Source organism: Trematomus bernacchii, unplaced genomic scaffold, assembly GCF_902827165.1.
Source record: "Trematomus bernacchii unplaced genomic scaffold, fTreBer1.1, whole genome shotgun sequence".
NCBI classification, from domain to species: domain Eukaryota; kingdom Metazoa; phylum Chordata; class Actinopteri; order Perciformes; family Nototheniidae; genus Trematomus; species Trematomus bernacchii.
Genome location: NW_022987662.1, coordinates 2,653,915 through 2,669,345, shown reverse-complemented (window position 1 = coordinate 2,669,345; position 15,431 = coordinate 2,653,915). Strand labels below are relative to the sequence as shown.

Genomic DNA, 15,431 nt, shown 5'->3' with positions numbered 1-15,431 from the left:
GGAAGGAAATGTATTATATAATGTAACTATGCTGTCAGAGAAGTGAAACAATATATAACAATATGTATCTACAATTGAATTGCTAGAATGGAAATACTTCTTTTTAATTGGTGCTAAAGTTCAGTTAGTGACCTTAGTTACTTTCCATATACTGACCAGTGTGTAATTCGGCCACACTTGTCATTCATAAGACTCAGTGGAGTTCCTCGGTGCCATAAAAGAAGAGGAGGGGCTCTTCTTCTCAGTGTGGCACCTCACGCTGTGAGATATTCCGTTACTCTCAGGCTACCAATGACCAGCCTCTGACAGTGCGACAGCAGCCGGAGAATCAGCCTCACAGACGATATTTTAGCTGCACGGCCAGAGGGGATGGTGGCGTGTTCTCGGTGCTGCAAGCTTCGCCGGAAAAGACACTTGCAACCCGGTGTGTTTTTGAGGTGCACTCGGTGTCAGAGTAGCATCACTGCGCACGGATTTCAGTGACTGATTTCTGCCATGCATCCGCATTGGAGGATATGGGGCATGCTGCCTATGCATGATATTTCCCTGCGCTTTGATGCTTGATCATTGCATCATGTTTTTTCCTGATGTATCAGATACATTTCCTGACAGAATAACCTGTTATTTCAGGCAGCTGCACGCATTGCCTACCTGTGTGTCCGCCTCACTGACATCTCTGCTTGCAAGCTTGTAGATTGTTTTGGTTGCAAGGCATCGCTATCATCCACACTGACATGCCTCTCCAATGCTGGCTGCTCACATCCCGCCAGACGTCTTAAACACCGCGGGGTGAGCGACATGGACAGTGGGATCCGGGCTGTGACGGTGGGAGACGGGACAGCCAATTTCTCCGCGGCAGCCCACCTCTGGCTGGAGCCGCTGAACGCCTCCAGTCCCCCGCCGCTCCGGTGGGACCGCGGCGGGCAGCGCCTCCTCCGGGAGCAAGCCTACCGGGACTTCACCACCGCCATCCAGGTGTTCATCCTCATAGGATCGCTGCTCGGTAAGTCGCTTCTAGTTCTAACACACATACTTACTGTGTAATCTTGACAGAAAAGGCCCCCATTACACCTGCAGACATTTAAACCTTATATGTTTTGGTATCACTCCATTGAAACATTTACTAGGCTACTGCATGTTTTTCATGAGCTTCAACAGTTTGGTTATTGAATGTAGGTACATTTTTCCACATGGGGACACAATGTATGCAAGATTAATTCGAATATCTGAGGACATCTGCAAAAACAAGTAATCCTAAAATATCATAAATGCCTTAATGAAATGAATATAATTGGTGTATTCTGTACCAACATTTAAAATATGGTCACGGTAATGGGATATTTAGCTCTTCCAACTCATATTGTACATACTTGACCATACCATGACCATCAACAGGCAATCTATTTTATAGAATGATAAGGTAATACATACAAAAAAGAGGTCTGTTTTTCAATCAAATGTGATATAATTTCCCATTTAAACTGGTCAGACAATTAACCTCTTTCAGCCAAACCATAGTTTATTTATAGAATGTTGGTGTTTATATAATTATTCCTTATAAAATTAGAGAGTTTGTAACCCAACAGCCACAAAATAAAACCCCGCAAGATGCCCTCTCTCCAAACTCCTAACATATCAGTGTCAGACATCCCTAAAATATTCAGCCCTGACTGCACATAATGGTGAAGGATGCAGGGTTTCTTTTGGGAAGATGCAGAGCATGGTGCACTCAGACTCCTTGTGCACATCTTCCACAGTTTCATCATGATAAAGTCGACGTCCTTCTGTTGAAACGGAGGTCAAGACATCAGTTATATGGTCATTGAACATTGAACTGACAGCAGCATTGTTTCTGCACTATAGCTGTCCACATGGATGCACAAAGAAGTAAAATACGGTTTGCATCCCATTTAATCTTGTTTGAAGATATCTGATTGTTGGTGTGTTTTGCCTGTTAGCTTGATGGTAATTTTTACATTGAGTGTCAAACAGCGATACTTTATGTTGATGAAAAATAAAAACATACAAAAAGTAAAAACACTTAACTGGTGTATTTAATGCCTTCTTCCATTGAAAGGTCTGCAACCCAAAGAGACAGTAGTCTATGGTGGTAAACATGACATGTGTTGGTGACCTATTTTACCATGAAATTGGCAAAAATTGGTAGGCAATAACTCATCGTACACAATTTAAGCCTCTTTCAAGCTGAATCTCTGCTGGCTCTGAGACAAATATTCCTGCTTGTGCCAGGAGAAGCTCAGGCTGCTGCTGATGATGATGGAAGTGAGGATTGAGCCGTGAGAATTGACGGAGCGCAGCAGCACATCAGTGTCACCACGTTTGACATCCATTCCATCTTAATGCCAGCCAAAAAACATAATCCTCCTGCCAAAAATAAGCACAGCATATGAACGTGTTATTTGTCACAAATGTGGCTGTAACATCCTGTCTCCTCGCTGCATTAAACACACACGGCTATGATTGCTTGTGCTGTTTGGGAAAAGTGTGGACTCAATCACAGGCTGCTCAAACAGTCCACCATGATGAAATAGGACGAAATCAAAACTGTTAAAAATGGCAAAATGACTATTGCTCTGACTCATTACCACCTCCTGCTGTGCGGTGCAATGTGGCAGGGTCAGGGAAGCATGACATGAATGGCTGCAGAAATCTGCCTTTTAGCAACACAGCTTAAAATCCTCCTTTTTATCTGTTTGTTGACTTGGATACGTATAAAACATCTATTTTCCTTTACAAACAACCTTGTTTATATGAGCCTAAAATGTAAATAAGTAAAAAATACAGCACATATGAGAATCTGAACCTTAAGCCAGAGGTTTAGAGGCATGGATGCACCAATGGAGCACAACAAGTGACATAGGATTTAAATAGAGTATGTTAAAAGAAACAGACACGACCCTCAAACATTATAGCAAAAGGAGATTGACGGTGAAACAGTGAATCCAGGGCATACTTTTAAAAAGGATTGTGCGGCCGATAAACCTGCACAAATTAGGCAAAAAGAAACCGTGTAAATGTCAAAGCACCTGCAAAGGGTGACATGGAATCTGCACCGCAAACACCATCTCTTTCCTACCATTTGCACATATTTAAAAAAGGATACATGCAGAAATATAGCGCAAAAGTGGCCCCTTTCTTTGCAAATGAGCCTCATTGCTATATCACTCAAACTCACAACACTCAGTGCTAATAGCAACACAGTTATAGTAATTATGATTCAAGGTTTTAGTGGCATTAAAGTTTTAATATAAAAGCCATTATCATTACATATCAAAATGAATCAATTTTGCGAGCAGTCCCTATTCAAACACCCATTGTAAGGTTGATTGGAGATCTGTTTCATTCCACCTATACAAATGAATATAATGTACAAAAAAAAGAGGACAAATATTTTATTAGCAGCCAACCTTCAGCCTGGCTACGAAACCATAAATAACCCAGAGAGTAGAACAATGAATAATACAACTGATGATGATCCAGAGAACTGTCTTTGAGGTTGAAAAAAGTGTGTTCGTGACTCTCCAGCCACTTTTACAACACAATAAGCGTTTCATTGTATGAAAAAAGCTAGAGTACATCATCAGATGGTGCACTTACTGTCAGCGATGATGTTGGTTCCATCATGCAGGCACTTTTATTGTCCCGTTGTGGGTGTGATTTAATATCTTTCCATTTTCTAGAGAAAATCTGTCTGAGTGACTGAAAAATAGAAGAAAATATTTGTGCACGTCATGATACATGAACACACATCAATTTATCAGATTCATACATCGTTGGTACACCACGCTAGGGCATTACAACAATTTAATAGAGGTTTGAAAAGAGGTACTTTTTAGTTTAAACAAAAAGAGAACACATTGTCACTTGTTAAAGTTAAAAACTGCATATCTGGCACCCCTTAAACTCAGAGATGGGAGTTATATTGATGTTCACATCTAACACTATGAAAGAAAGCAAAAATGTGCAATTCCAAAAAATGCATTTCAAGGTTATATCATTCCTATTTATTAGCAGAAAATTGTAGTTTATCCCGTTAAAGCAAAGATCAGATTTTGACTGTATAAGCGGATTAATGTGCCACTGTGTGCACGGCACCCTTACGGATCGTAATCACGTCTGTGAGGAATTACAGAATGTGGATATCTGGCTCTTTATTCCTCTGCTCATTACCATTCATACAGAAGTTGCTTATTGAAACAAAAGCAATTATAACATCCCAGGGTTGCAACAAAAGAAATGTGTGTTAATTATGTTTCACACTTTGAGTTTCAACAGCTAATGATAATATGTTTAGACACCGGATGAGTCTTGTTCCACACATAACAGCAGCTTATTAACACCTTTCCAGAGAGGACACAATTAAGCTTCATGTGTGTGAAGCAGAAAAACATTAATAGAAGTATTTTGAGTTATTCTTGTAGTTTGACTAATTTATTAAGTGGAACAAATCCATCATGTGTAGTGAGTGCTCTCTCTTTACATTGGCTGCTGTTAGTATGGTTGCCAAGGAGCTCCTTGAGTGTCAGGTGAGTATTTCAGGCGCTAAAGGACAATGACAATGAAGGCTCTGATTATAAAGGAGTACAGGTCTAAATACTGTCTCCATGATGCTCTAACAAGGACATATTTGATTGGTTACGTGTGTGAAGCACTTTGTAACACTGCATTTAAAAACTGTGCTAGAATAATCTGTTCATGTACGTTTGTTCAGGTTTGAAATGGTTTAAAAGTAACAGCTGTTTTTTCTAAAATGAAGTGCTGTGTTGGCCCTGTGATCCCACCTTCAGTAAATCACTTGCTTTGCAACCACTGTCAGGGTGTAATATCACACCATTGTATTTGTACTAAAATTTGACTCTCACTCTGCTTCTCCCAAGAGCCTTTTGTATTTTTTAGCCATGATATGTAAAGCCTTGAAAATTATCACTTACTTTTATTATCCAGTGAAATATCTTAACAGCTGTTGTTAGTACACATTTCGGCAACAGTTCTAAATTGGTTTGAATCCTACTTAAAGGGGACCTATCATGCAAAATGCACTTTTTGATGTCTTTTATACATAAATATGTGTGTCGGGGAACTCACGCAGCGTCAGAAAATAAAACCCTTTCTCTTTTCCCCCGTACCCAAATCTTTTAAGAACGGGGTTACAACGGAGCTGATCCAGATTTGCTGCCGATATGACGTCAAAAACGGCGGCGAACCCTCAGAAAGTTGCTATCAGAAACAATGCCTGACGTGTTTTGGACGTAATCTCGTCTTTGTTTACATTAGCAAGCCTCGCTAACACTCAGAGCTAACCTGTACTGTAGAGCACATGTGTTTAAAAAGCAGGAAATAAAAAAAGGAACTCACCTTGTGATAAACCCGCAGGAGAAAAAGCATTTGAGCTCCATACTGTTTCAGAAATAATCCTTGATGTGGTTTAGAACAGGATGGCGTTTTATCACAGCAGAATTTAACTTTATCTCCGGTAGAATTCTGATCAGGCATTAGCTCCGCCTCCTCTTTTTTTTTTTTAAGCTAAGGACCCAAAATCCGCGTTTCTCTAACAGGGCTGCAAAAGAGGGGTATGAGCAGTATGAGGCATGGCTACAATGGGTGATCTGTTCTGGTATTTTAAGCAAACAACTTCACAGACATGTTTTGTATAGGTATGGCCCTACAATATATTTTTCCAATATAGCGTAATAGGTCCACTTTAAAGGACAGAAAAAACGTTGTTTCTATAGGTAAATACACATCGGAGTTGACAAATATGACATGTGGGGTACCTCAAGGCTCCATCTTGGGGCCTCTTCTCTTTAACATCTACATGCTACTACTGGCTCAGATAATGAAAAACAGCTAAATAAGTTACCATAGCTATGCGGATGACACACACATTTACATAACCATTTCACCAGGAGACTATGCTCCAAACACTGAGTAAGTGCATTGAACAAATCAATGACTGGATGTGTCAGAACTTTCTCCAATTAAACAAAGATAAAACTGAGGTAATGGTTTTTGGAGCCAAGGCAGAACGTATAAAAGTTAGCGCTGAGCTTCAGTTTGCAATGTTCAAAACAACAGATAAAGCCAGAAATCTAGGTGTAGTCATGGACTCTGACCTGAGTTTCAACAGTCACATTAAAACAGTTACTAAATCAGCCTACTATCACCTAAAGAGCATATCTAGGATTAAAAGACTAATGTCACAGCAGGATTTGGAAAAACTTGTCCATGCTTTTATCTTCAGTAGACTCGACGACTGTAATAGTGTCTTTACAGGTCTCACTAAAAAATCTATTAGAAAGCTGCAGCTAATTCAGAACGCCGCTGCTCGAGTCCTTACTGACACTAAGAAAGTGGATCACATCACTCCTGTTCTGAAGTCTTTACACTGGCTTCCTGTGTGTCAAAGAATTTATTTCAAAATATTGCTGCTGGTTTATAAAGCTTTGAATGGTTTAGGCCCAAAATACATTTCTGACCTCCTGCTAAATTATGAACCACCCAGAACTCTCAGGTCTTCAGGGACTGGTCTGCTTTCTGTCCCCAGAGTCAGAACTAAACGTGGAGAAGCAGCGTTCAGTTATTATGCTTCAAATATCTGGAACAAACTACCAGAAATCTGCCGGTCCGCTGCAACTCTTACTACTTTTAAATCCTGGCTGAAGACTTTTCTTTTTGCCGCTGCTTTTAATTGAACTATTCATATCTTAAACTGAACTAACTTTTATCCATTTATTTTTTTCTTTTAATGTTTATTTGATTATCTTTGCTTTTTAATGACTTTTTTTAAATGCCATTTTCTTAATGTCTTTCATTTTTGTAAAGCACTTTGAATTGCCTTGTGTTGAAAGGTGCTATATAAATAAACTTGCCTTGCCTTGCCTTACACACAGTTATGTTCCTCTGCATGATCAATTGTAGCTTTTGTGATTCCCTCACATTACATCTAGGGCCATATCTGTGTAAAATGTTTATTTTGTTCAATGACCAAATACTAATGAGATTACAATCAACTGTAGTCTTTGTTTCGTTCTAATTATACTTCAAAATGTTTTTGCCATAGCCACAATTTTCCATAACTTGGACCTTAAGTTCATTAAAATTGCAGAAAGCAAGAAGTTTACAAACATTTAACTTAAAGGTAGGGTAGGTAAGTTTGAGAAACCGGCTCGAGATACACTTTTTGTTATATTCCATGGAATGCTCTTAGCATCCCGATAGCAATGAATATCTTAAGTGCTTTGACAAAAAATCCATAAAAAAATATCATCTGTAGAAGCCGTAATACTGTAAAAAGCACGACCAATCATTTTAGCCGGCCCGGCTAAAATAACTGGATGGCCTACCTGCCTGTCAGCCTTCCATCTGTGCACAAACCTATCTCGTGCCCTCATTGGTCATGTGCTAGTTCGTGTGTGTTGGAGGAGGGGCTCTATAAGGAAGTGGCAGATTTTCTTCGGTTGTGTATTTTCAAATTCTAGCGATCTCGAGCCGGTTTCTCAAATGTACCTACCCTACCTTTAATCTGGGTCTTGCAGAATCATTTTACATTGAGTTTTCAGTCTGGCAATAGATCAGAAATGATAGTTTTTTACAAACAGGAACTAAACTGACGATGGAAGTGATGACTCTTGGTGCTTCGAATCCAAGAAGGAATTGCTGTGGTGTTTTATTAAAACCATAAAACCAGGTGGATAAAGAACATGTTTGACACAAAGGACCCCTGTTTCCTATCAGCAGTCAACATCCTTTTTTATAACCATGACAATATTATTTCTTAGTCAAGTATTTGTAACATTGTCTTCTCACCTGTTTTGAAAGAGCCCAGGCAAGCGATGTTAACAACAGCGGTGCTGGCCAGAAAGCGCTAATGGGATGTCTTGTAAGGCAATAACAAAATACCTAATTTTTTTTAAACGATGAGTATCTGTGCTCGTGTCATTATCCTATGTGATTCAGCTTTCACGGAATCACTGAGCATTGATTACAGCTTCATTAGGGTTTCCCTGAAATACTACTCCTGTGTGCTGCTATGAAACCCTTTTCAGTTGGAAACCAGCAGCAAAGCACACAATGTTCCCTTAAAAATAGCTCCATCTAAAACCTCTCCGGCTACAATTCAACTTCCCCATCCACTCGTAATTATTTGTATATATGACCTTGATTTGATAGCCTTAATATCTTTGTAAGCTGTAAACAGATTTGTTTTCCTGGCAATTGATGTTGAGTGCTTGTTTTTCAGACTGTGTACTGAACATTTACAGACAGGGGAACAAATAACCTGCAGGAAGAAATGACATGTTTTTTTCCTCAGCAGGGAACATCTTGCTCCGTCTCTCACAATGAGAGCACAGCTCACACTCTGCGGGTAATTACATTTGGAGAGGCTGGTGTCACACGTGTCCCCGTATGCCCCGAATTATTTTCAAAACCTAATTTACAATCATTGCTGTCCTGTTGCTCCAAATGATAGAGGGATCTTAACGTAGAAATGTCAGTTTCCCCGCGTGTACCTTATCAAGTGCTGTCACTCTCAGTTTAGATTTAATAGATTTTTTCACCCTGCAACAAGCTCTAAATTTGTTTTAGAAACGTTATTTGATCGTTCTTCTTCTTTGACAGAATAATCCTTATTGGTCCTTTTTTAAAACACCTTCAGGTGGGATTTTGAAAGGCTTCTACAGAATTACCTGAAAGGTCGGTGTGCCATCACACCTTTGCCAGTTGCAGGAGTCCACACTCTTTTTTCCTCGAAATGAATACAGATATATCGTTTTAAAATAGCAATTCTGTTCAAACTGACTGCAATTTGTATATTCATGTCTGCGTAGATCCAAAATATAGTGCAACAAGCAGTCTGTGTTTGCATTTACAAATGAAAAATTTGACTTTTTCCTGAAAGTTTGTAATGTATATTGATAAACCCATCCAACATGTATTATCATTGTCTTATCTTGTCCTGTGGCACACAATTTGAATTAGAAATCAGTTCAAGGTAACAGTTTTGGCCTTAAAAAGGAACCAGTTCATAGGAAAACTCAATGATGGTGTAAAATGAGGAGCCTGCAACTAATCAGATATCTATATTATATGAATAAAGCTTTATTCTCAGTGCATGCAATACTCCTTTATTTTTTCCATACAGTCTCTGTGCTGATCCTTCTATATGGCTCACACACTTACATTTGACTGTCCCCCTTCTTTCATACCGATGGGCAATTTAGAGTATCCATTTTGTCTTTCTTGACAGTGACAGGGAAACTACATTATATGAGAAACTTACAAGAGGAAACATAATGATCCAGGGAATTAGCCTTTATAAATGCCCAGTAATGTTCAAACGGTTTCTTCCTTTAGTTACATTCAGATGGACTGGTTACATCAGGGCACATGGCAAGTGGCAAAAATAATAGCACCAAGATATATTTCTGTCCTGTGAAAGACATGTTAAAACAAAAGAATCAAAATACATCACACTTTATAGTAATACATATAGTATTTGACTTTAAATGATACATGTTAACAGTCAAGCTATCACTCACTTAATGTTGGCACGCTCAAAATAAACTAAGGGCGACCAGATGTCTTTTCTGCTCTGCCAAGAAAATTCCTTTATTCATGTGCCATCCCTCCTGGTTCCTAAGAATCTGTCCAATTGTTCAAAGGCCTTTTAGTAGTAAAAAGGGAGTTTTAAAAAGAAACAAAACTAGCCAAGCAATATGTGCAGAAATGAAACTTTTCTACACAGGTTTGGAAATGAAGTGTTAGTTTGATGTTTTTCTAAATCCCTACACTTCGTCCCCACAGGAAATGCCACTGTGTTGTGGTGCACCTGCTGCACGAACGTCTTCAAATCTGTGACCAACCGATTCATCAAGAACCTGGCGTGCTCGGGGATCTGCGCCGGGCTGGCCTGCGTTCCCTTCGACGTGGCGCTGGGAGCGAGCCCTCGATGCTGCTGGTGGCTCCACACGCTGCTGCTCTGCAAGGCCATCAAGTTCCTCCACAAGCTCTTCTGCTCCGTCACGGTGCTCAGCTTCAGCGCCATCGCCCTCGACAGGTCAGCCCAGGAAAACACACTTGTTTCCACACATAAGTAGTACATATAAGTTGTGGCGGCTCAATTTCCAGTTCAGTTTGAGTCGCCGAGAGGCTAAGCTTGGCTATATTCTGCGACGCGTTTTCAAAGAGAAAGTCCGTACTGAAGTCAGATAGTTTGACGATATTTAATAAACAAAATCAAAACATAATAACTATAGGGACAAAAACGGTCAACAGATAAAATGAGCTCACCCTCTGTCCACGCACTCGACATGAAACAGGTGATCTATACACACAAACCAAACCCATGTGACAATTACCGGAAGTGCTCAACAAATAAATAAAAGTGACGTAAACAAATAATAATAATACAAATAATGGACTCAGGCTAAGTATCATTTGGCACCTACATAAGTTATAGATAGACAACTGTGGCTAGCAACTGAAATTAAATCCCACCTCTTACTAATAACCTGAGTAGGATAAAAGAGATGTTTTATGCTCACTTCAGCCCTGCATTCAGAACATCTGAGAGATGTGTTTGAAAAAAGCAGGTGCGTACCTCCCACTAACTTTTTCTGGAAGTGCCACTCGATAGAAGTGGATGATTCAAATACTCGGATGAGTTTATCAGCACATCGCTCGGCATTGTAATTCTCTTCCTGGTAGTACAAATTGACGCTACACAAGTAGAGACACATCCAACTGTTTTGTTGTACGAGATGGAAAATGTATTTATTATTTTCAGATCCATTCAATCATTGATAATACAGATCAGTATTCTCTTTCAGCCTTCTGTATTTTACAATCATAGCACACAACAATGTATCACAGATTGTGTGGACAATACGGAGGCATGTAAAGATTCACTGACCTTTAAACAAGCTATAACATAAATTGTGAACAAGAACTAAATGAGACAAGAACAAGGATGATGGGTCGTACATCAATGATTCTTGAAACCATTTACCAGGTGAGCATAGAAAAAAAAATCTACTTTAGACAAAATATTTTGTCTGAACAAGAAGGCTTTCGTTTCGCCAATGGATGGAGCATGTGAACGTCACGCTGAGCAGACATGTCCCCGGCCTCCCTGCAGTGATAAAGGCACAGCCAAAAGAGGCAATTTTCACTAGATAAACCGACATTTAAACCCTCTTAGTGCAAGCTACTTTTATTGGAGAAAAACTAGCAACACTGATGGCCTCTTGTCTGATTTCTGTCTGTCACCATTCCTTTCTTGTGGAGCAGTTAATTAATATAGTTGTATGAAAATTGAGCTAGTTTTTTTTTCCGTTCTCTAGACAAACAAACCAAACATAAAACATAATCTCCTTAGAAAGGGTAACAACCATATGAAATCTCTGCTTACTCATAACCCCATCATGTATTAAAGCCCTGCAGTATGTGCAAAACATTAATATTGGATGACTGCAGTGGCCTCATTGATTACAATTTAAAAACCATTCATTATGAAATGAAAAGCAGAATAACATACAAAGTGTGGTTTGATGCTTTATGGTGATTGCAGTCACATCGTGTGTTGTTGCAGCCGCGCCTCAGCCTTGGTTTCACTGCTCTAAAGATTACATCCATCCAGATTGCCTCCATAGCAACAAAATACAATCAGAACGCTATCAAACGAACGGATGAATAATTTATCTAAAGGAGGGCAAACGAGGCTGTGTGTGTACAGACGGGCTGAGACTGCACCAGCTATCGGTTCACGCACGCACGCACGCACGCACGCACGCACGCACGCACGCACGCACGCACGCACGCACGCACGCACGCACGCACGCACACACACACACACACACACACACACACACACACACACACACACACACACACACACACACACACACACACACACAGTACGTGGTGATTATGAAGAAATATTCCAGGGAAATGGGCAAGTCTTTCAAGCAATTAATGTTTTTTTCTTAATTGTTTTGGGGAATAAAACAGGATGACAGTTTGTTTTACATTATGGGTGTGCAGTTACATGATTTCAAATTCTTATGTATAAGTTAGTACATCCCCCGGATAACTGGAGAGAAAATCCTTTAATCTCATTCCAGTAAAATGATGTTAAATATGCATACTTTTCCTTTTTACCCCTATGTTATAAGCAGTTTACACGCTGTCATGCTGCAGTCATTTCTTGGTTATTGGATTATTAAGGAGTCCAATTTATTCAACTAAGACTATATTGATGAAGTTACCTTGGTTATTCTTTTTTTGATGATAAGTTGTTAGAAGCACATTTACATTAAAGGTTTTATAATGATTAAAGGGTTTGGTTCATTTGGGTTTTCTCTACAAATATCTTTTCATTTCCTGAGAGTTTCCTGTGAAGGTATTTTGAAGAAACATTTGTTAAACATTTCCCTTCTTTAAAGTTAAATAAAGAAATATGTTTCTCATAATTTTGGTTAAAATGTGTGATACATTTAATGGAAACCCGACTTGTGAGACAATGCACAATACAAAGACTTTCAAACCAACTTAAGCAGCTAAATTAATTAATTTCAAACCTGTGCTTTTCCTACTGTGAAACTGAAGCGTTCACTGAGAAAGGCCTTAATGCTGAAATAATTTGTCTTTCTGCGTCTAGATATTACTCTGTGCTGTACCCGTTGGAGAGGAAGATCTCCGATGCGAGATCCCGAGATCTGGTCATCTACATCTGGGTCCACGCCACGGTGGTCAGCCTCCCCGCGTTCGCCGTGACCAATGTGACGGATGTGTACGTCACCTCGTCCTGCTCCGACGACCACGCCCGCTCGCTGGGCCACATGGTGTACGTGTTGGTCTACAACGTCACCACGGTGATCATGCCTCTCGCGCTGGTCTTCTTCTTCATGCTGCTGATCCGCAGAGCGCTCAGCAGCAGCCAGAAGAAGAAGGTGATCATCGCGGCGCTGCGGACTCCCCAGAGCAGCATCTCCATCCCGTACGTGTCCCAGAGAGAAGCCGAGCTGCACGCCACGCTGCTGGCCGTGGTACTGGCCTTCTCCGCCTGCAGCGCCCCCTACGGAGCTCTGGTGGTGTATCGCACCATCTTGGCGGACACTAAAGAGCTCCCCGCCTCCTTGTACCTGACGGCGCTCTGGCTCCCCAAGGTGTCCCTGCTCACAAACCCTCTTCTGTTTCTGACTGTGAACCGCTCGGCGCGCCACAGCTGGCTGGACCTGCTGGCCCGGATCCACAGACGCTACAGCCGCCGTAACGTGGTCAGCACCGGGGCGCTGGACTCTTTGGGAGCGGAGGGGGTGATCGGGGAGCCGGTGGGGCTGGAGACCGCCGGCCGCTCCGGGAGCCAGCTCCTGGAGATGTTTAACATCGGCCAGCAGCAGATCTACAGGCCCTCTGAGGAGGAGGAGGACGTGGAGAACGAGGTCCCTCCTCAACTATCAGGGGGCTGCTCTGGGCCTAAAGACGACCTCAAGGGCAGGTCGAGACTGGGGAGCTTTAGAGGGGAGGTGATCACCACAAAGGACCCTCTGCAGGGGTCAGGGGGGGGTCTGATCATCACTAAGGACGGCCCTCCTTTAGTCACAGCGCCGCGGGCCTCTCCGGTCCACACGTGTGCTTACGCCTCTTCATCTCAGGTGGCCCCAGCGACCCCTACCGAGGCGGAGGACTCCCCACAGTTTGGGTTCGGACCCTTCGAGCTGCCCCCCCAGTGGTTACCAGAGACGAGGAACAGCAAGAAGAGGCTGCTGCCACCGCTGGGGAACACCCCCGAGGAGCTGATCCAGACCAAGCTGCCCCGGCCGCGGCCCGAGAGGCGGATCAGCCGGAACAACAAGGTGAGCACCATCGCCACCGTGGACCTGTGAACCGCCTCTGATCCGCAGCTCTGGACCCCACTACAGGGGGGCTTCGGCAGGATATTGATGTGACAAGCTGCTCGGTGAGACGCTTGGTTTCTCTTTGTCAATTCAAACCTTTTTTCAATTTTCTCAGACGCTTTGTAGAAGGTTTTTCAGCTCGACTACTGCAGTTTTCTTATTGGACGAGAATCAATTTGATATCAAATATTTACCACGCTGGGAGACATGTGTCCAACTTCCCTTGCGACTCGGACAGATCCAATTACTTGATTAAGGATTCTATAACGGCTGCATGATTATTGGGACAACAGATCTCTGTTTTTGAATCCGTTTTGATTAGAGCTGGCATCGGTAGTTGAACGGACACACTGTACAAATCCAATTATCCCGAGAGATGCACTGATTCAGAATAATATATTTCCATAGCACATTATGAAGCGAGGATATTTAAACTACTATCAAAACATTTTGTAAAATGGTTATGCTGTGATTGCACTCTGTAAATTAACACATCTCAGTGTCAGTCCTTTCTCTTAACCCTTTGTGGGAATGTTTTTTGTAACTATGTTTACTTCACTTTTTGGGATTAACTCGTCCCTCGCTGGCCTTTTTTTCTCACGTCGCTTTTGAGAAATATTTACATATCCTCTAATGTGTTAGATGTTGTTGTCATTTGTACTTCAAATGTAAGTGGATTTGATAAAGATAAAAAATGCAGATGTAATGTATGCAAATACCTGTTATAAAAATGTGAAATGTTCAGGGTTTATCTGTGTTTTTAGACTTCTGGAACACACAGTGCATTACATAAACAGAAAAAAATGGAAGAACGCTACCAGTATGTTTTAATACAAAAATACACAGAAAAGAAAATCCAGCTCCAAGTATCTTTTAGTCCACGAAAAATCAATTTTATGGATTTCTCCCTGGTTTTCATGAAAATCAATTCCTCAATGGAATGACTGTGAAAAAAATTAAGTGAAAAAAGAGCCGTAGTACAAGCGCAGCTTTTTACATCATAAGAAGCTGCGAAATGGTTTTCAATTTTCAATTTCTCCGACTCTCACCCCGTTGGCTGTGTCTCCCGTGTGATGCATAATTCAATAGTAGCAGCCTCAACCTGAAGCTTTGGCCGAGGCAAACAGAGCCGGGCTGCACTTCAAATATTTGTCAAGCTGTAACTCCCTTCTGGGCTACCCACAATCCCCTGCTGTGTCCACAAAGACCTGGATCCATATGCTGCATCCTACCTGTGCTGTTATCAGGTGGAATTGTGCACTCACACTTGACTGGAAACAGTATACATTGCTACTACTTAAAAGCAGGATGTATAGGAGTAGTGATTATTCTTCTACATCTGCTGCTCTGTTGTTGACTTTTTAGAGACTGTTATGGCAGAAAACAGTAGCTGCCATGGTGGAGATACAGTTTTGAGTCTTAAATGCTGCACGTAATTCAATGCGTCACAGTGCAACAGGAAAACCATTGATTTATTTGGTGTGTTTAAGAATACTCTGGCCTTCACTCATT

At 41.3% G+C, this 15,431-nt stretch overlaps 1 protein-coding gene across 1 annotated transcript; it reads left to right on the top strand.

The window, feature by feature from the left end:
• Positions 1-390: 390 nt before the first annotated feature.
• On the top strand, positions 391-14,661 carry gpr176 (G protein-coupled receptor 176). Its single transcript, XM_034135496.1, has 3 exons — positions 391-1,003; positions 9,826-10,078; positions 12,680-14,661. The coding sequence occupies exons 1-3, from the start codon at positions 799-801 to the stop codon at positions 13,905-13,907; spliced, it is 1,686 nt and encodes a 561-aa protein (XP_033991387.1). The 5' UTR covers positions 391-798; the 3' UTR covers positions 13,908-14,661.
• The last annotated feature ends 770 nt before the right edge of the window (positions 14,662-15,431 follow it).